This window comes from Lissotriton helveticus, chromosome 3_1 (genome assembly GCF_964261635.1).
Source record: "Lissotriton helveticus chromosome 3_1, aLisHel1.1, whole genome shotgun sequence".
Taxonomy (NCBI): domain Eukaryota; kingdom Metazoa; phylum Chordata; class Amphibia; order Caudata; family Salamandridae; genus Lissotriton; species Lissotriton helveticus.
The window spans coordinates 150,519,538-150,539,603 of NC_136061.1; the positions used below are offsets into that span (position 1 = coordinate 150,519,538).

At 49.5% G+C, this 20,066-nt stretch overlaps 1 protein-coding gene across 1 annotated transcript in view; it reads left to right on the plus strand.

Annotated features, from left to right (window-relative positions):
• The window catches only part of TAF1D (TATA-box binding protein associated factor, RNA polymerase I subunit D), a 145,760-nt gene that overhangs the window by 45,360 nt on the left and 80,334 nt on the right, over nt 1-20,066 (plus strand). Inside the window, exon 4 of the mRNA XM_078679412.1 lies at nt 18,203-18,378. Coding sequence (XP_078535538.1) covers nt 18,203-18,378 — 176 coding nt within the window. The remainder of the gene's footprint in view (nt 1-18,202; nt 18,379-20,066) is intronic.

The following is a 20,066-nucleotide window of genomic DNA, read 5'->3' on the forward strand; positions in this document are numbered from 1 at the left end:
ACATTTCATAGGCGAATCCTTTCAGCTCTCAATATGTCAGGAAGAGTGAGTTAGCTATAATCAGGAATTCATTACATTACCCCTTTCGGAAAAGGTCAATTTCCAATAATAAATCTGCAGCAAGGGTATCTTGAAAAAGGAATCAAACAGTTGTTAGCCTAGAATGCTGCCTGCAGATCAAAGCACAGTGAGTACATTCCACCTTCTTTTAAACAGAAAGATCAAAAATGGCAATCCATACAGGCAGAAAACTGTTGATGTAAACACTCACATTAAATGGGCAGACTTTAAATTCAATTTAACTTCATAAGGAGGCAGATACTTTCAAGGAGTTATGGCAACACTTCGGCATAAGCTTGTTAACATGACCCACTCGGTTAATCTGCCAAGCCCCAATCTCTAATTAGTTTCAGTCAGGCCGAGTTGGTTCCTGCTTCCTTTGTCCGGTCAGACTCTGACTCCACCCGCAGTGTAATTCTGCTGCCTCCAGCACCCAGGGCCTCAACACGCTCTCTCCCGATGAATCACAGTGAGATCGTTCAAGGAATGGACCCCGCAGAGTTCTCCTGCGTACACTATTCCGTCACCCCAACTCCCAGCTTACTTTGATGCCTGAGGCGTTAACAGCGTCCCTGGGAATCTACGGTCCGAGGTCTTCGCTTCTGCCACTCTGCTCAGGGGAGGTGGAGCCCTAGCCGCTAAGCTTCCTGAGAGGAAACCACTCGCCCACGCCGGTCAAGCTCTCTCTCTCTCTCACGCGTCCCTCACCTCAGCGTCGGAGTGAAAGGAACCTCCCTCGGGGCGGGGAACCTCGCTCAGGGTTGGCCTCCTTCGATTCCGCCCCTTTCCTCCCGGATGCTCTCCCTCGTCAGCGCTGGGGCGGGACTTCACTTGGCCTCACCTTCGACTTACTCGATGTCGGTGGAAGCGGCACTTGCCTCACACGCCGGCCCCCTTCAGGTGCACTTCAGCGGACCCGTAGTCGGCAGACTGTGGAAGCGGCACTTGCCTCACACGTTGCAGGGGTTCGGGACAGCAGGGTAAGCCTGTGCCAGATGCGCCGGTAAAGCCGGGAACTGCAGTGATGCCTCAGAGCCTGTACTGGTGGGGCAATCTCCGGGGGTTCCTGACAGGACACCCAGAAGTCGGGCAAAAAGGGTGAGAGTACAATGGCAGGATTTGTAGTCTCTTCCTGGAGGAAGTGACACCCCTCTGACTGCCAGATCGTAAGACCTCTCACCTCGGTTAAGGTCCCAAACAAAGTCACCAAGGGGGATGATGACCGAGTGGGGGAGGGCAGGTCTAGGTCAGCTCATAGGGGATGGCATCAGTAGCGAGAGGAAGCAAACCCTAAGGACAGTCAAAACCTTCGCTTTGCGCACCAATCTCCCTTCTCAGTTGACTAAGCTCCTGTCTGGACTCCCCACCTCACAACAACAAAATGGCTGGCCAACATTCCACCTTATATAGGCTGACCCCAGAATGTCCAGAGGAGTCCAGAAGGTTCTGGAAACCCTCATACTGTCCTATGGACGTGAATCTGAGGTAGCCAGATAGGTGGCAGTTGGAAGCCACCATTTTGTGGTTCCTGTGGTTTCAGTCAGGAAAGGCACCTAAGGCAGGGAAAAAAAACTATAGGGGCAAGGAGCACCTAACCCCTAGGTCAACATCTGAAAAATCCCAGTGGACCTAAAAAATTAAAGGCAAAAAGGGAACAAAAATAAATAAATAACAGGAGGGACCACCAAAAGGGCCGACAGGTCTAACACGCGCCCCCCCCCAGCTGAAAGTGGGGAGAGCTACCCAACCCCTTGGGAGTCCTCTTCACTAAGGCGGAAATACCTAGAGAGACCGTCTGCATTGGCATGGTCCACTCCAGGCCGATGTTCCACCCGGAAGTCCATTCCCTGTAGGGAGATGGACCATCTCAACAGCTTGGGATTCTCCCCCTTCATTTGCATCAGCCAACGAAGGGGTCGGTGGTCAGTCTGAACCAGGAAGTGCGAGCCAAACAGGTATGGCCGTAACTTCTTCAGAGCCCATACCACTGCAAAGGCTTCCCGCTCAATTGCACTCCACTTTTGTTCCCGGGGAAGCAGTCTCCTAGACAGGAAGACTACAGGCTGATCCAGACCCTCTTCATTGAGTTGCGATAACACTGCCCCAATGCCATGCTCTGATGCGTCTGTCTGGACAATGAACTCCTTGGAGAAATCCGGGGCCCTCAGGACCGGTGCTGCACACATTGCTTGTTTCAGCTTCTCAAAGGCTTGCTGACAAGCCTCCGTCTAGACTACCCATCGAGGTTGCTTCTTGGATGTGAGCTCAGTGAGGGGCGTCACCATAGTGCCATACCCCTTCACAAAGCGACTGTAGTAACCTGTGAGGCCCAGGAAAGCTCGGACCTCAGTTTGGGTCTTGGGGGGCTCCCACGCCATGATTGCCTCAATCTTAGCCTGAAGGGGCTGCACCGCTCCCCTGCCCACCAAGTGGCTTAGGTACACAACCGACCCCTGCCCGATCTGACATTTACTGGCCTTGATTGTCAGGCCAGCCTGTTTCAGGGCCTGGAGAACAGCTTGTAAGTGACACAAATGGTCCTCCCAACTGCTGCTGAAGACGGCAATGTCATCCAGATAAGCAGCGGAGAAAGCCTCCATTCCAGAGAGGACCTGGTTCACCAGCCGCTGAAAAGTGGCAGGGGCGTTCTTGAGCTCAAAGGGCATCACACAGAACTGGTAGTGGCCTTCAGGCGTGGAGAAGGCTGACCTTTCCTTGGCTCCATCTGTCAGGGAGATCTGCCAGTACCCTGAAGTAAGGTCAAAGATACTCCGGTATTGGGCAGCTCCCAGCCGGTCAATAAGTTCATCCGCCCTAGGGATCGGATGTGCACCAGTCTTGGTCACTGAATTCAATCCCCAGTAATCCACACAGAACCTCAGTTCGGGTACCAGAACCACCGGACTGGACCAGGGGCTACTAGAAGGTTCAATGACTCCTAGCTCCAGCATCTTTGTAACTTCACTGTGGATGCTGGCCTTCACCTTGTCTGACAGCCGGTAGGTCTTAGACTTCACTGATGGGCTGTCTCCTGTGTCCACATCATGGGTACACAGGTGGGTCCTTCCCGGGACAAGGGAGAACAACGAGGAGTACTGCTCCATGACCTGGCGGCAGTCCTCTCGCTGCTCAGGGGTTAGGGATGGGGAGAGAATCACTCCCTTCACCGACCCATCCTTTTCCTGAGACGAAAAGAGATCAGGGAGAGGCTCGCTTTCCGCTTCCTCTGCTCCATCAGTCACTATCATCAAGATAACCTCGGACCTCTCATGGTGGGGTTTGAGGCGGTTGGCATGCAGCACCCGTAGGGGCTGTCGAGGGGTCTTAAGATCCACCAGGTATGTGGCCATACCCTTCTTCTCCATCACCTCAAAGGGGCCTGTCTAGCGATCCTGGAGGGCACTCAGCTCTCCAGGTTCCATCACCCACACTTTCTGGCCAGGCTCCAACTCCACGGGGTGAGCGTTGTGGTCATACCACTCTTTCATCACTGCTTGGCTGGCTTCCAAGTTGTCTGAAGCTTGCTTCCACAACTTAGCCATTTGGCTCCGGAAGGCCAGCATGTAGCTCACCACATACTGGGGAAGCTTCCTGGGAGACTTTTCCCATCCGTCCTTCACCAGGCTGAGAGGTCCACGCACAGGGTGCCCATACAGAAGCTCAAAGGGGCTGAAGCCCACTCCTTTCTGTGGCACTTCCCTGTAGGAAAACAGCAAACAGGGTAGGAGGACGTCCCATTTCCTCCGCAGGCTCTCAGGCAGACTTCTTATCGTGCCTTTCAAGGTCTTGTTGAACCTTTCCACCAGACCATTGGTCTGTGGGTGATAAGGAGTGGTAAAACGATAGGTAACTCCACACTCCTTCCACATAGCCCGCATATATGCTGACATGAAGTTGGTCCCCCTGTCGGACACAACCTCCTTGGGGAAACCCACCCGGGTAAAGATCCCCATCAGGGCCCTAGCCACTGTAGGTGCAGTAATGGTCCTCAGAGGAATTGCCTCTGGGTACCGTGTGGCGTGATCCACCAGAACCAGGATAAACCTGTGACCAGCTGTAGTTGGTGGATCCAATGGCCCCACAATTTCGATGCCCACCCTTTCAAAGGGGGTGCTAACGACAGGAAGTGGTTCCAGGGGAGCTTTCAGCTTCACCCCTGTCTTCCCACTGGCTTGGCAGGATACACATGTCCGACAGTATGTGTCGGAGGCCACTTTCATCTGAGGCCAGTATTTATTTTATTTATTTTATTTAGCGATTTTATAAAGCGCCTGGTGACCCGAAGGCATCCCCGCGCTATGAAAGACTTGTAATGACCAGGGGGGGAGAGGAAGTCCTATTTGGGAAAAAGGAAAGTTTTCAGTTCTTTACGGAACCGAAGGTGGCAGGGTTCCAGACGCAAGCAGCGTGGAAGTGAGTTCCAGCCAGAGGACGCCTTTACTGCGAAGCGTCGACCACCAGTGCGCACCTTCCTGAATCTCGGGACATTGGCCAGACGCTCATTGTCAGAGCGCAGGAGTCTGGGAGCCTTATAAGGAGTGACCATGTCTCTCAGGATCGAAGGGCCTAGGCCGTTGAGGAGTTTGTGGGCGGTACACATAGCCTTAAATTCAATCCTCTGACGGATCGGAAGCCAGTGTAGGGCCTTGAGTGCTGGTCTGGCAGAGGCTCTGGTGGGAAGATTCATTAGGAGCCGGGCAGCTGCATTTTGAGCGCGCTGGAGTTTTGCCAGAGTGGATTCGGGGGCTCCTAGATAGACTGCGTTGCTATAGTCCAGACGAGCAAGGATCAAGCCTTGAACAAGGAGTTTCCTTGATAGGGGAGGGAGTAGCGGGAGGATCTTTCGGATAGAGCGCATGAGTCCGAAACAGGTGCCTGCTGTTTTGGCTGCCTGGGTCTTCATGGATAGATCAGGTTCAAGCCAGACTCCCAAGGTCTTAATTTCCTTCTTTGGGGTGGGCACCTCGCCAAGAACATCAGGCCAGACCGATGGAGGAATAGTAGCCCATTTCTTTCCCATAAGCATGACCTCCGTTTTAGATCCGTTGAGCTTAAGTGATGAATCGCACATCCAGTGATGGATTTCCTGGAGGCAGTTCAACAGATTGTCTGGGCGGTGGTCAAGATGTGAGAGAGAGACGACCAATTGCGTGTCGTCCGCATAACTCACTATCTTGATCCCGAATGGGGCCACTACATCCTCCAGGGGGGCCATATAGGCGTTAAACAAAGTGGGGCTTAGCGAAGACCCTTGGGGGACTCCGCTAGAGAGAGGGAGGGAGGCTGAGCGTGAATTGCCGTCCCAGACCTGGAACGAGCGGCCCAATAGAAAGGACTCTATCCAGGCAAGCGCAGTACCCCCGAGACCTGCCCTGGCCAGCCGATGGAGCAAGACACGGTGGTTCACCGTGTCAAAGGCTGCACTAAGGTCCAGGAGGATCACTGCCACTGACCCTCCTGAATCCAAGATGCACCTTGCCTCCTCGATGACTGCGAGGAGGGCGGTGTCCGTGCCGTGGCCAGGGCGAAACCCTGTTTGGGACTGACGCAAAAGGTTGTTGGATTCGAGAAACAGGGACAGTTGGGCATTGACCAGTTTTTCGGCCATTTTGCTAATGCCCGGGAGGAGCGAGATCGGCCTGTAGTTGGCCAGATCGGAGGGGTCCAGTTGAGGTTTTTTAAGGAGGGCTTTGACTACTGCACCCTTCCAGCTCGGAGGGACAGAGCCTTGGGACAGCGAGATGTTAATCAGCTCCGTGATAGGGGGTACGATGGCCGGGGCCACTGTTTTCAGGAATCTCATGGGGGCGGGATCGCAGGGAGATCCGCTTTTCATCTTGGCCAAAGTTTTTCCCACTTCGTCCAGGGATACAGCCCTAAACGCGGTCAGCTGTGGATGAGAGATGTTTCCAGTGTGGGCGATGGACACATCGGTGTTGCTGTAGGTTGGCTGACTGGGAGGTGGGAGAGAGGTCAAGATACGGGAGATTTTGGAATCGAAGTAGGTTGCCAGTTCATCGCTTCTGCCCAGAGGGGAGGTGTTGGAGGAGGGGGGTGTTGGTATTTTCAGAAGCTCTTTGGCGATAAGGTACGACTCTCTCGCCGAATTAGTGGCATTTTTTATTCTAGCATCGGAATATGAGGCTTTAGTGAGTTTCAGGGTGGATTTATAAGTTCTCACCGACTTACGGTAGGCGTCCTTACTGGAGTGGAGCCAGTCCTTTCTCCACAGTCGCTCCGCTTTTGCATTCTTTGCGGAGGATTCTAAGCTCCGGACTGAACCAGGGGGCTGATCCTGTCTTTCCGTTTTTGTCCTCACGAGTTTTAATGGGGAGGATCGAATCCAGGGAAGTTGAAATCCAGTCTCTGAAATTTCTGTCCGCTGTGACAGGGTCCTCTGCCGGAGTAAGGGTCATCGAGTTCAAAGTTCTGGCCCAGTCCTCTGTGGAGAGTCTGGACCACGCCCTGTCCCGTGTGAGGGTGGCAGGCTTGTGGGGCTTCCTAAATACTCCTGGTAAGAAGAGAGGGACCAAAAAATGGTCCGTCCAAGGGAGGGGAAGAGACACTTTGGATTGGAGGATGTAGACGTTTGTGAAGACTGGGTCTAACAGGTGACCCTTGGTGTGGGTGGCTCCAGAATTAGTCAGTTGGAGGCCGTAGGCTGCCAGGTCTAGAATCAAATCGGCGGCCCCTATATCTAGGGGGTCGTCGAAATGAATATTCAGGTCTCCAAGTATAGTAAAGTTGGAGGTAGAATGGGCCAGTGAAGATATTGATTCTAAAAGGGCGCTAGCAAAGGGGCCAAAATGGCCAGGGGGACGATATACTAGGAGGCCTGGCAGCGAGCTTGTCGGTGTCAGCTGGATAGTAAACTGGCAGCTTTCTGAATCTAAGATATGGGCATCATTAATTCTGCAGTAGAGGTGGTCCCGATGGAGGATAGCTAGTCCACCTCCTCTGCCGGAGGGACGTGGTTGGGACTGGATGAGGAAGCCTGGGGGTAGGGCTATGACCACGTCCGAATCCGAGTGAGCGGTGAGCCACGTTTCCGGGAGGAACAGAGCGTCGAGGTCGTGGTCTACAAGTAAGTGATTGATGAGTAGAGCATGCTTGGGGAGCGACCTGCAATTCAGTACGGCTAGTTTGAGGCCGGGATGTGCGGTGGGTGGGTCGGTAAGTTGTAGCCGGACTGGATGACAGAGTGTGCAGCTAGTGAAGGGTCCGTCACCTTCATGAACATAATTGCACAAAGGGTTGTTGGTGGGTCTGAGACTCAGGAGGGCTCGGCGAGAGTAACTTACTCTGTTGAAGGCTGGATCCGGCATAGGTTCTGGCCCTGAGCCCGGTCGAGCGCGGACGGGCGCAGACGGGCTTGCCTTAGGCACGCCTTCGGCGCGCAAACGGCGCTCCCGCTGCGCTCGTCCGCTGCGCTTCCTGTCCATGCACATATCTACCTCAGGGGGGTGTGGCCTCGAGGGGGCGTGGTCAGCGAGCACGCCGGCGATGGCGGCCGCTGAAGTAAACACTGAACGCTACAGCGTTAAACTCGGCTGTGCGCTACCACAAGCAAAGGGCTTCTGCCCCGAGTGAGGGTTAAGAGAGGTAGGCTTTATTTCAATATTTTTTTAAAAACACATAGGTATAAATCACACTAAACAGTTTTAAAAATGGTAGTCAGGTAAAGCAAATCGTACCGCCAGCTCCCGGCTTTCCGCCTCAGGAGTGGGTTACAAAGTCATAAAGCAGCTAGTAGATCAGCGTCTTTATAGGCAGGGCGGGGGGCGTGGCCTCGAGGGGGCGTGGTCAGCGAGCACGCCGGCGATGGCGGCCGCTGAAGTAAACACTGAACGCTACAGCGTTAAACTCGGCTGTGCGCTACCACAAGCAAAGGGCTTCTGCCCCGAGTGAGGGTTAAGAGAGGTAGGCTTTATTTCAATATTTTTTAAAAACACATAGGTATAAATCACACTAAACAGTTTTAAAAATGGTAGTCAGGTAAAGCAAATCGTACCGCCAGCTCCCGGCTTTCCGCCTCAGGAGTGGGTTACAAAGGTAAAAGTGGGGGACAAGCCGGGCAAAGGTCTTGTCCTGACCTAAGTGTCCTGCCAAGGGGTTTTCATGAGCCAACTCTAAAAGAAAGGCTCGGTAACGTTGTGGGACCACCAAGGCCCGTGATGAACCGTGCACAGGTGCCTTAGGTTAACTGTAGAGGAGTCCGTCCTCCCAGTAAATATGGTAGTTTCCAACAACGTTCCCTGCTGCCTGGGCTTCGGCCTGTCGCCTCAGTCCCTCAAGGGTAGGGCACTCCTTCTGGCCCTTACAGAGCTCCTCCCTGGTAGGCCCTCCTTCCACATGCCACTCAGCACGGATAGGTAGGCCCTCCAGGGTGACAACTTCCCCCTCCATGGACTCCTGGTCCACCACTGCAGGCGGCCGATCTGTCTCATGGGGCGTGGAAGCCGAGGCAGGCTTCTCCTGTCCTCGGTTCTTTCCCTTTTTGGCAGCTGGCTGGGCCCTTGTTCCAGGCTCCAGCCCAAGCGAACTTTCCCTCCGGGTAGTCGCGGACCTTGTGCTAGCACAGGCCCAGTCAGGTGTACCCAGCATCTCCGAATGAGTCCGGTATTCCACCTCCTTCCAAGCATTGTGCTCCATGTCATTTCCCAGCAGACAATCGACTGGCAAGGCAGGGCTTACGGCAACTCGAAGTGAACCTGCAACCCCTTCCCACTCAAAGGGAACCTCGGCCACAGGGTAGTGGCCCAATCTGCCGCCAGCCATCGCGGCGGGGTGGAGTATATGTGGAATCACCTGCTCTGGAGACACCAGTTGACTCCTTACCATAGTCATACTGGCTCCTGTGTCTCTCAGAGCCTCCCCTCTTTGGCCATTGATGGTGACCCATTGCCCATACTTGGTAGTATTTGAGGGCACCTGGATCTTAGGAACCATCTCCCGGTCTCCCAGGGACACTAAGGTGACACCCGCCCACTCCCCCCCCCCCTTATCCAAGGGCAACTCCTCCCCGAGCACTACACTAGCTACTCCCGGGGCTTTCCCTCCAGTGGGAGGGGGTGGTCTCTTTGGGCACTTGACATCTCCCTTATAATGTCCAACACCACCACACTCAAAGCAGCGGCCAACCGTTGGCTGCTGACTTTGGCCAGGATGAGGGTTTCTGGGCGGGTTAGCCTTAGGGGTGAATCCTGTTCCCTTTCCCTGGAAACTGTTTTGGGGGCCTTTTGAGAACTCCCTCTTTTTCTCTCCCCCCTCTTTCTTCTGGGGGGCGCCCTGTCCGGTCCTTTGGGAATCCCCTCCAGTCCCCTTTGAGGACACCCGGGTACTAGCCCAGATGTCCGCCTCCTCAGCAAGCTTCCGGGGGTTGGTCAGCTTGCTGTCCACCAGGTGTTGACGCAGCTCGGGAAAACATTTCTCGAGTAGGTGCTCCTTGAGAATAAGGTCATACAACCCCTCATAGTCCCCCACCTCGCTGCCTTGCACCCAACCCTCTAAGGCCTTCTTTGCGTAGTCCAAGAAATTCACCCAATTCTGTGTGCCTAGTTTATGACCACCCCTAAACTTCTGTCGGTATTTTTCTGGAGTTAGTCCAAACTTTCTTACTAGCGCCACTTTCATGGTGGGGTAGTGGGTCTGCTCTCCCTGCTCCAGGGCCAATAGTGTATCCCTTCCCGCAGGAGGCATGTATTTATACAAGCCACCCCCCCAGTGTTTCTCCAATATCCCATAGGCTCTTAAGGAGACCTCATAGGCGGCCAACCACTTGGCGATGTCATCCCCGGTACTGTAGCTGGCGACCGTAGGTAGATACGGTCTGGGTTCCCTGGTCACATCCTTTGGTTCGCTGCCATCATTTGGAGAATTGGAAGTCCCTACTTGCAGGGCCTTAAAGTCTAATTCTCTGAGGCTCAACTCATGAGCTAGCCTACTCTCTTCTCTTGCCTTCTCCAATTTTGCCAACTCCCATCTTAACTGTCTCTCCCCCCTCCTATCCGCTAGTTCGGCTTCAGTCAAGCTTCTCGCGGAGACACTGCTGCCCTCTCTTGAGAGTGTTCTGGGACCTGTCAGTAAGTTCTCCCTCTCAGATTGGTACAACACATCTACCCCGATGACAGTGTCCCTGTCTGCCTCCTCCTCCTCCTTCCCATCTGGGTGAGCTGCTACCCACGCCCTCAAGCTGGTTTGGAGTTCCCCCTTTTTAGCACCACGCTTGAAGTGCACTCCCATGTTTTGACAACATTCCTGGAGTTGAGCCACAGTATAGGTCTCTAATTCTTCCAGAGCAAATTCCATTTTGCCAATGAGAGTTCGGGACAGCCACTTTGAAGGAATCAGAAGCTACTTCCACCCACCACCAGGAGTAAATTTGGAAAAACAAAAATATAATTAGGGAATCCGCTAGGAGAAAACTCCGGGTGTAGGTCTATGGAGTACACTAAGTTACTATAGAGTGAACGCAAGCACAGTTCTCATCCCACTGCTAGACACCAATTATGTTAGACCTGGGATCCCCAGACTACATAGGGTAGCTTGGCGCGAAGTGGGTAGGTCAATCCCACAGGCAATAAGTGTTAAGCTTGCGTAGCACCCTTATAGTACCACAGTGACCACCCACTCAAAAATGACACTACACCGTAATTATAAAAGTAGAAAAGCTTTATATTTCCTTCAGTTAGTTTATCAGTTACATATAATTCACATAATAGTCATTACTTCTGAAACACCTGCATTTGTAAAGCATATATTAAAGTACCAGATCACATTTCATAGGCGAATCCTTTCAGCACTCAATATGTCAGGAAGAGTGAGTTAGCTATAATCAGGAACTCATTACATTACCCCTTTCGGAAAAGGTCAAGTTCCAATAATAAATCTGCAGCAAGGGTATCTTGAAAAAGGAATCAAACAGTTGTTAGCCTAGAATGCTGCCTGCAGATCAAAGCAAAAGGTCATTTACACAGTGAGTACATTCCACCTTCTTTTAAACAGAAAGATCAAAAATGGCAATCCATACAGGCAGAAAACTGTTGATGTAAACACTCACATTAAATGGACAGACTTTAAATTCAATTTAACATCATAAGGAGGCAGATACTTTCAAGGAGTTATGGCAACACTTCGGCATAAGCTTGTTAACATGACCCACTCGGTTAATCTGCCAAGCCCCAATCTCTAATTAGTTTCAGTCAGGCCGAGTTGGTTCCTGCTTCCTTTGTCCGGTCAGACTCTGACTCCACCCGCAGTGTAATTCTGCTTTCTCCAGCACCCAGGGCCTCAACACGCTCTCTCCCGATGAATCGCAGTGAGATCGTTCAAGGAATGGACCCCGCAGAGTTCTCCTGCGTACACTATTCCGTCACCCCAACTCCCAGCTTACTTTGATGCCTGAGTCGTTAACAGCGTCCCTGGGAATCTACGGTCCGAGGTCTTCGCTTCTGCCACTCTGCTCAGGGGAGGTGGAGCCCTAGCCGCTAAGCTTCCTGAGAGGAAACCACTCGCCCTCGCCGGTCAATCTCTTTCTCTCACGCGTCCCTCACCTTAGCGTCGGAGTGAAAGGAACCTCCCTCGGGGCAGGGAACCTCGCTCAGGGTTGGCCTCCTTCGATTCCGCCCCTTTCCTCCCGGATGCTCTCCCTGTCAGCGCTGGGGCGGGACTTCACTTGGCCTCACCTTCGACTTCCTCGATGTCGGCGGAAGCGGCACTTGCCTCACACGCCGGCCCCCTTCAGGTGCACTTCAGCGGACCCGTAGTCGGCAGACTGTGGAGCCGGCACTTGCCTCACACGCCGGCCCCCTTCAGGTGCACCTCAGCGGACCCGCAATCGGAGGACTGCGGAAGCGGCACTTGCCTCACACGTTGCAGGGGTTCAGGACAGCAAGGTAAGCCGGTGCCAGATGCGCCGGTAAAGCCGGGAACTGCAGTGATGCCTCAGAGCCTGTACTGGTGGGGCAATCTCCGGGGGTTCCTGACAGGACAGCCAGAAGTCGGGCAAAAAGGGTGAGAGTACAATGGCAGGAGTTGTAGTCTCTTCCTGGAGGAAGTGACACCCCTCTGACTGCCAAATCGTAAGACCTCTCACCTCGGTTAAGGTCCCAAACAAAGTCGCCAAGGGGGATGATGACCGAGTGGGGGAGGGCAGGGCTAGGTCAGCTCATAGGGGATGGCATCAGTAGCGAGAGGAAGCAACCCCTAAGGACAGTCAAAACCTTCGCTTTGCGCACCAATCTCCCTTCTCAGTTGCCTAAGCTCCTGTCTGGACTCCCCACCTCACAACAACAAAATGGCTGCCCAACATTCCGCCTTATATAGGCTGACCCCAGAATGTCCAGAGGAGTCCAGAAGGTTCTGGAAACCCTCATACTGTCCTATGGACCTGAATCCTGAGGTAGCCAGATAGGTGGCAGTTGGAAGCCACCATTTTGTGGTTCCTGTGGTTTCAGTCAGGAAAGGCACCTAAGGCAGGGAAAAAAAACTATAGGGGCAAGGAGCACCTAACCCCTAGGTCAACATCTGAAAATCCCAGTGGACATCAAAAATGAAAGGCTAGGAGGCAAAAAGGGAACAAAAATAAATAAATAACAGGAGGGACCACCAAAAGGGCTGACAGGTCTAACATGTACTTAATGTAGATGCACATGGGTGTAGTCATGCAAGTTATTGCCTGTTATCTTGCTGTGATGTCACTAAAGACCCAATTTTCATCTGGCTTATCATACACTAGCAGGATGAGTTCCATCAAGACATACGAAAGCATAGAACACCAAATTATATCCTATTTCGTCAATAAGGGCCTCCAGACTCATCTGGTGTGCATTTTCCCTGCCCTTCATTCTGCCTTTGATTCCACACCACCCTACACCCACGCCTTTCTGAGGTGTGTTTAATATCCTGACCGACCATTCTTGCGGTAAGACTGTTCCTTGCATTTGACTACCTTTCTAAATTGAGAGACAATTGCTTTTGAGACTCCTGTAATAAGTTGTATCTAATAGTCCCTTGCTCTAGAGCCGTACCTTTCTATGGACTCTGTATCATGTGCTGTTTTACTATGTCTGATGAATTTAAGGGTGTGGATATCATCTGATCACACTCTTTTCTCCTGTTACCCAGATTTGGCGTGTTGCATATTTCAGGATGTGATGTCTGGTGCAGGCATTGAACCATCTTGGCTGCTTTTTAGGTCGAGCCTGGGCAGCGCATGCGCTGCTCTGCGAGGCATGCTGTATTCACTTATGGGCTTGAAGCTCATATTTTTCCTTGGCTTGTGTCATTGTCCCCTGTAAACTGCGGCATTTCATTGAGCATGCCAAAACTAAAGAAGGAGTGAGAAGTCTTTCAGGTTGGTATAACCTTATCTTCCCAAATTCAATATTCAACACATTAAGAAAAGAAACTCTCTTCTATATCTAAAAACAGATAGGTCACACCAATCTGGTCCTAGATAAATGTAAGTTGAGCACCGATTTACCTGGGTGCCGTTACTTAGAGATCTCAAACGCACCACATACATGCACTTTCTGATAAATTCAGGGTATCTTCTCTCTTATTGTGTTGAAGCATTTCATTGGTCAACAGGCTTACTAGTCCCTCCTTAGTACTGCCTTGTCTCATTTTGCAACCTCCTATGGCAACACCCCCTGTTATCTGTGTTGTTATTTTGTAGAGTTTAATTACAGCCTCCAAGCACTTTTTTCTCTAATAGCTTTCTCCTAACTCTTTGTAAAAACATTTTAATGCACGGGCGCTGGCATTTGCAATGCAACAGGTCTTGCTTTTGCAAGAGTTTAAGCAATTGGCATTGTAAATGACAATGCCTCTTATTTATCTGTTTTAAAAACAACACATAAATAAAGGGCATTGTCATTTATAATGCCAATAGCTCTAACTCTCGTAAATGAGAGAAGTATTGCATTGCAAATGAATGTTTTGGGCGCTGTTGCAGGGTGATCCTCAATGGTTTGGAACAATTGAGGTAATCTGACAAGACAACCTCCTATTTGATTAGATTCAGTACCCTCTCCTCTAGTCTGGTGCTTTGAGGATATTGAGAATGTGTGGAATATGCAGGAAGATGTAGTATCTACACAACTTTTTTTTGCCAAATATACCTATCTTTTTCGTTTGTAATCATGAAATTAGAATGCATGCAGTAAATGGCACATTTAAACAAAACTATCCGGCTAGCAGCTGTTTTTCAGGAATAAATAGTGATCTGAAACATAGTTTTCTATACATGCAGCACCAGACCTGTGGCTTACTTCATTACCTGTAAGTGTTGGGAAGGAATGTTGATTGACACAAGAAGCACAGCAGCGTTGCCAGATGAATGTTAGAAATCTTCCAACCAGGCAGTTGTTCTTAGTAACGTGGGTAAAGAGATCCATTCTCTGCCTGGGATGAGCACTGAATGCACAAAAAGGGGAACAAGGAAGGCTGGCGAGAACAGTGAAACGAGACTAGATCGATCTTGCATTCTGTGGGACTGCATGGTCTCATTTTTACCATTATTCTGATCTGCACCTGAAAGACACGGTTGAGGAGAAGAGGTGCTTTGAGGGCAGAAGATGTAATAAAATATATTTCCATGCCGTAACATCTGCTATTGGTCATCTGTTTTTATCGCTTTTGTCTAATGGATCTTTTTCTTCCGTGGACTATTCATCCTTTGAACTATGGGTCTTAAAATTATACATCATGGTTGGCTGTAGACTGCACTGGGATTGAACCCAGCAGTAAGGTCCATTTGACATTCACTTCTTCTGGGATACTGCTCACATTCTCTTACAGAGAATACAATATTTCTTTTTTTGTCAGCCTTGTCCTATTTCATTAGCCCTGTCTGGCCGTGTCTGCTGTAAGGGATGGATCTGTACAGTGCCAGGTCTGACCCGGTCCAAGACCGGTGAAAGCACTCAAGGGTGAGTCCCATTGGGAGACACCAAAAAGTAACCCTGGGTGATACTGTGCATCTGACAGATGGCCTTTCCCTCCAGCTACATGACTTGGAGAGCCTCCTATGACTAAACTCCTCCCCCTGGCTGCACATCACAGTACATGAATCACCCGCAACGGCCTCACAAGTTTGGGGGCATGCCTCTGGTGGGTTATCCTTCTACGTAAAGAACGATTTAATGGCAACAACAAAGGTACTATCCCTCATGCATCTATTTATGTCCAGTCAAGTTAACCAGGGAATCTACCTTGATGTCATCGGTCCCAATTTTGTGGGATCTCAGCGCTACAAACCCAGACAATATGTGGATAATCGTGGGCGATTTCAATGCCAACCTGATGATTTGAACAACAATCTAACATGTTTCCACTATGAGATCTGGGATATTCTGCCAATCCATGTGCAATTCCAAAGAGGCGATAAGAAAGGCAAATCACCCGCAGTGCAACTAAACCAGGTGGGCCTCCACATCATAAACGTCAGAGAAGCACTGGACATTCCAGCGGCCAACACACACTCCTCTGCTTTTAGGATGGCCATCCTAGACTGCATGTGGGTGTCTCTGGCTCATTTCCAAAGCGTAGGCAAATTTGAAGCCTTTACAACCTTGGCCAGCGATCACGCCATCCTTAGCTGTAAAGCCATGATATTGCGCCCCTGCCGCTCTAAAGTGGTCCTCAAACCAAAACAAGATAAACTTGAACCCATCAACAGGGTAAGGTGGGACATGTACAACCAAGAGAGGCACTTATACGCGTGTGGATGAATTCTTGAAGGCGATCCGGACTGCAGACAATGAACGTGTAACTCAAATCTTTGGGGGCGCCTGGCCACATTCTTAAAGAAGACAGACAGTATTGCCACAAGGAATGCAAGCGGCATGGAATCATTCTAGCCCATCCCCTCACCAACTTGAAACAAGCATTTGCAATGCAAAAGGTTCTGCATTTGCGAGTGTTTGAGATATTGGCATTGTAAATGACAATGTCTTTTATTTATGTGTTTTGAAAATCTGCAAGCCGTGCATAAACACACACTTGTTGGTGTCTCATGAGTCGCCCCGTTAACATGTCTGTGAAAGTTTAATTTCCTTTCCGGGAGGTTGGGGTTGGAAGGTTAGTAGACTGTATGAGAGGAGGACAGGGATCTAATGGGGCAGAAGAGGGGTTGAAGAGACTGTAGGATGGGTGGAAAGGGATGTAATGAGGCACATGAGTTACTCTCATGCTAAATACATTACCTCACACACAAACACATGCATGCATACTCACCAGTTGTTGCCATGTTGCTGCCACCACTCTGGTCACCACTTGCAACGATAGGAAATGTTCATACATCAACTGCCGGGCCAAAACACATAGCTTCCTATCCGAGAAACAGATTGAGGACAAACAGGAAAGGGGAAAGGGACGGCCATTTCTGAAAGGTAATCTTCTAGTTGTATGTGCTGGAATTATAATCTGTATCTGACAGGAATCTGTTTAGAAATAGAAACCATCCTCCCTGCATTTGTCTGCTTATAACAGGTGGTTTGTTGTTGCTTAAGTAGACTACGAATATTTAATAATATTTGCACACCCTGGAGGCACTTTTACAGATGCAGCATTTTCCCCGCATAAGCGCCTTCTGAAAGCGTTCGGGAAAGACAGGTTTTCACACAGAAATTAAGAAGTTAGGCATACTTTCAAGCATTGCAATACACCCACTCCTAGTATTTGTTGTTTCCTTACCAGACTGCCATACGCCATAAATTGCACCATCCGGAAGAAGTCTTCATAACCCTCCTCACGTGACTAAATAGGCGTGGAGAGAAGGAAGTGGAGGGTCAGTACGTCATTGAGTGAATGGTGGAAGGGAAACAGGACACAACGCGCATGCGCTGCAATGCTAGGCGAGTGGGCGGGGCCTAAGGGAGACGGGGCAGACACAATCCCCACTTCCAAAGAAGCCCGATACAAAACCAACGACAATAGATTTTGCCAAGGCGAAGCAGCGCATGCGCTGCAATGCAGGCGAGACCTAAAACCCAAACCAGAGCCTTAAAACATCAGCTAAATAAAGTCCTGAAGACCCACATAAACAAGAAGGGAGAGAACAAATGGCTGTGATTTCAGATCTCCAACTAAAGCAAACAATAAAGGAAAGCCCTATATACCCAAAGAAAGGAGGAAGAAGCCAGATAATAGGCCAAATCATTCATAATACTAAAATCAAAGTACCAGAGGAATATCTGGAGGTCGATCAATAAAATCCTCACTCCAAAGCCTAAGGCGACAGGTGCCAATGTCGCTTCCACCGATTGGGAATCATATGTCACAAGCCTAGAAAGGGAATTATCGGACGGCAAAGACGAGAACAAAATTGAAAGTAAGGCTCTTGACAAGGGCATTAACCTACCCTTAGGACCATCTAGCCCATTGACTGGCAACCTGACAAAAATAAGCCCAGCTCAAGTAACCCAGGCGATTAAAGCAATGCGCCAAAGGGGACCCCCAGGCCCAAGCGGCATTCTGGCAGCAGTATACAAGAGGGTCCCAACCAGATGGGCCTCGTTTATGACCCCTCCCCCGTATTTCCGCAGTATCTATTGCTGAGTCACAGTGGGGCACACTACGAGTACTAATACACAAAAAGTGTTCCTGGTCACTCCCCGGGAACTGTAAGTTGATTTCACTCCTGGACACCGAAGGAAAGTGCGTTGCCAGCATCCGAAATATGGAGCCCTAAACATGGGCATAAGGCATCAATTAAATTTCAATCAGCCAAACATGTTTTCTAAGGGAATGCCACAATTTGGGCCCTAAGTCTGGGGACATTTTGAGGTATGGAAAACAGCTAATTCATCAGAAATATTGCTACATTAAAGTATATTACTATTTTTCTCTGCACTACATTGGCAGTCTTATCCTCGTCTCTCTGTTTATGGTAGCCAGCAATATCGCTCTGTAAATTAAGCCCTTTCCATTGGTATCTTTTTAGTCCACAGGTCAGAAGATTAAATACCAACCGGGTGAACTCTGCCTTCCATACTTCCTTAAAGTTGAATACTGTTAAATCAGATAATGCTACCATGTAATGTACAGCAGATATGTGGTAAATAAATATTTAAAAATTGTGACTGTCCATTAGTTTATATCATGGATAATAACTAATCCTATTTGTTTTCATGTTCAGCAAGGATCTTTGTGGGGATTTTTGCACCAGATGAAGAAGCTGAAATGTGAGCGACATCTTCAAGCATCTTTACAAAACCTGAATGTTAGTAATGAGTCAGAGGGTGAACATGAAGATAATCGTGGATATAGTTATTTAGATGATGATGGACCTATTTCCCCCATTACCGAGTTGAAGTAAGTAAATGGGTACATTTTCAAGTCTTCCATGACTAGTGCTTAAGATCAGCCATATACTTGTATGTTTCTCTTCCATGAACTGTTCTTTAACAAGGTGATGGTGGTAGGAATCAAGATTTCTTTGAAAGGTGTTACACAAAATGTTCTCAAAAGCATGCATACTCATTCCCTTCTCAGCTCTGATGCTTGTGTTTGGCTACATTTACACTTATGTTTTTTTTGTTGATCAAGGGACATCTCTGAACCTCATATGCACCTCATTGTTTTCCTCTTGGTAATAGATTAGACTTGTGTCTGCTACCAAAGCAGAGCGGTATTTCTTGGTACATGTTTTTTTTATCGATGTAGTGCATCTGGAATTTTACGGACCCTTTTGTGATGACGTTAACAGTTTAGATAAAAGACATTGGATCAGCAGATCCTCTTGGGCATGCTGGGATGGTTGTTTATTATATAGGCACATGTAAGCCTCCAGAATCTTCAGCCAGACCCATGACTTAGTTAAAACAGTCACTGCCTGACTGGTTTTCGATGGACACTTGACCTCCACCAAACATGACAGTCTTATCTCAATCGCCTGGGTCCGCCATTGTCTTCCTCCACCTGGTCGAGTCCCCTTCGTTTCCTGCAGAGTTCGCCTCGGAGAATGAATACAAATAGAGGGTGCTGCAACGTAAACCTTCCCAATTTTGTCCAAGGTGCAATGCTAAATTTCCCTGGGCAGACCACCACGTTTGCAATCTTTTTTCCTCCGCCGACCACAAGGCCTCCAAGAAATTCTACCTCAACCTTTTGTTAGAAGAAAATCCTACGGTGTCAAAGGGAGTACTGCTGTGCTCACATAATGGTGTAGCACTAGTCATCCTTGGAGACCATTCCCCCCCCTCGCCCGCCCTTCACCCCTTCATTTTTGGAGAACAGGACACTTTCTCAGAGCCGAAAGTATGGTCATTAATTTTGTCATTGCAGATTTCATTAGGAATTTATATACATCCATTGAACATCTCATGACTGTTGTAGTAAGTGAGGGTACAAGCAGTAAATAGCGTGGGCACGAGTTATAATGATTTTAGGGCACAAGTCCTGAGATAATTATAACTGGTTAGTTCAGTAGTTTTGTTAGTTTTATTGTTGTGTTTTAACTGATATTTTCACCTAACTCCAATTTCCCTTTAACCTTTTTTGCAGTCGGCAAAGCTTGTCTCTATTGAAAACGACAAAGAAAGCTTAACTAAGAGGGCCCACAGCTGGTTTGTGATACAAAGCTACTTAAAATGCACGCCACAACCATACCTCGGAACCAGCTTCTCTGGCTCACTTAAGGAAGGCTTCTTAACATTGAGGATGGGGATTTTACCTGTTAAACCCCACATGCCCCCCTGGAAACGTACATTTGCAACCACATTATGCAGATTATGCAGTGAAACCAAAGAAGATATGCTGCATCTTCTGTGTATATGCAAGTCTCTAGACCGGGAAAGGAGAGAGCTGTTAAAACCGCACATAAACGAAATGCATATCCGGTCTTGTAGACAGGCAATGAAGGCATGCTTTAACGGGGCCAATACTAGACTAACCTGCCGTTTTGTCCGCTTTATGAAAATTGCACAAACAAAAGTTTGCGCTGCACCCTGAGCATAGTCGCCCTTGCATAAGACTCTCAAGTCGGTAACTTTTCGATTCCA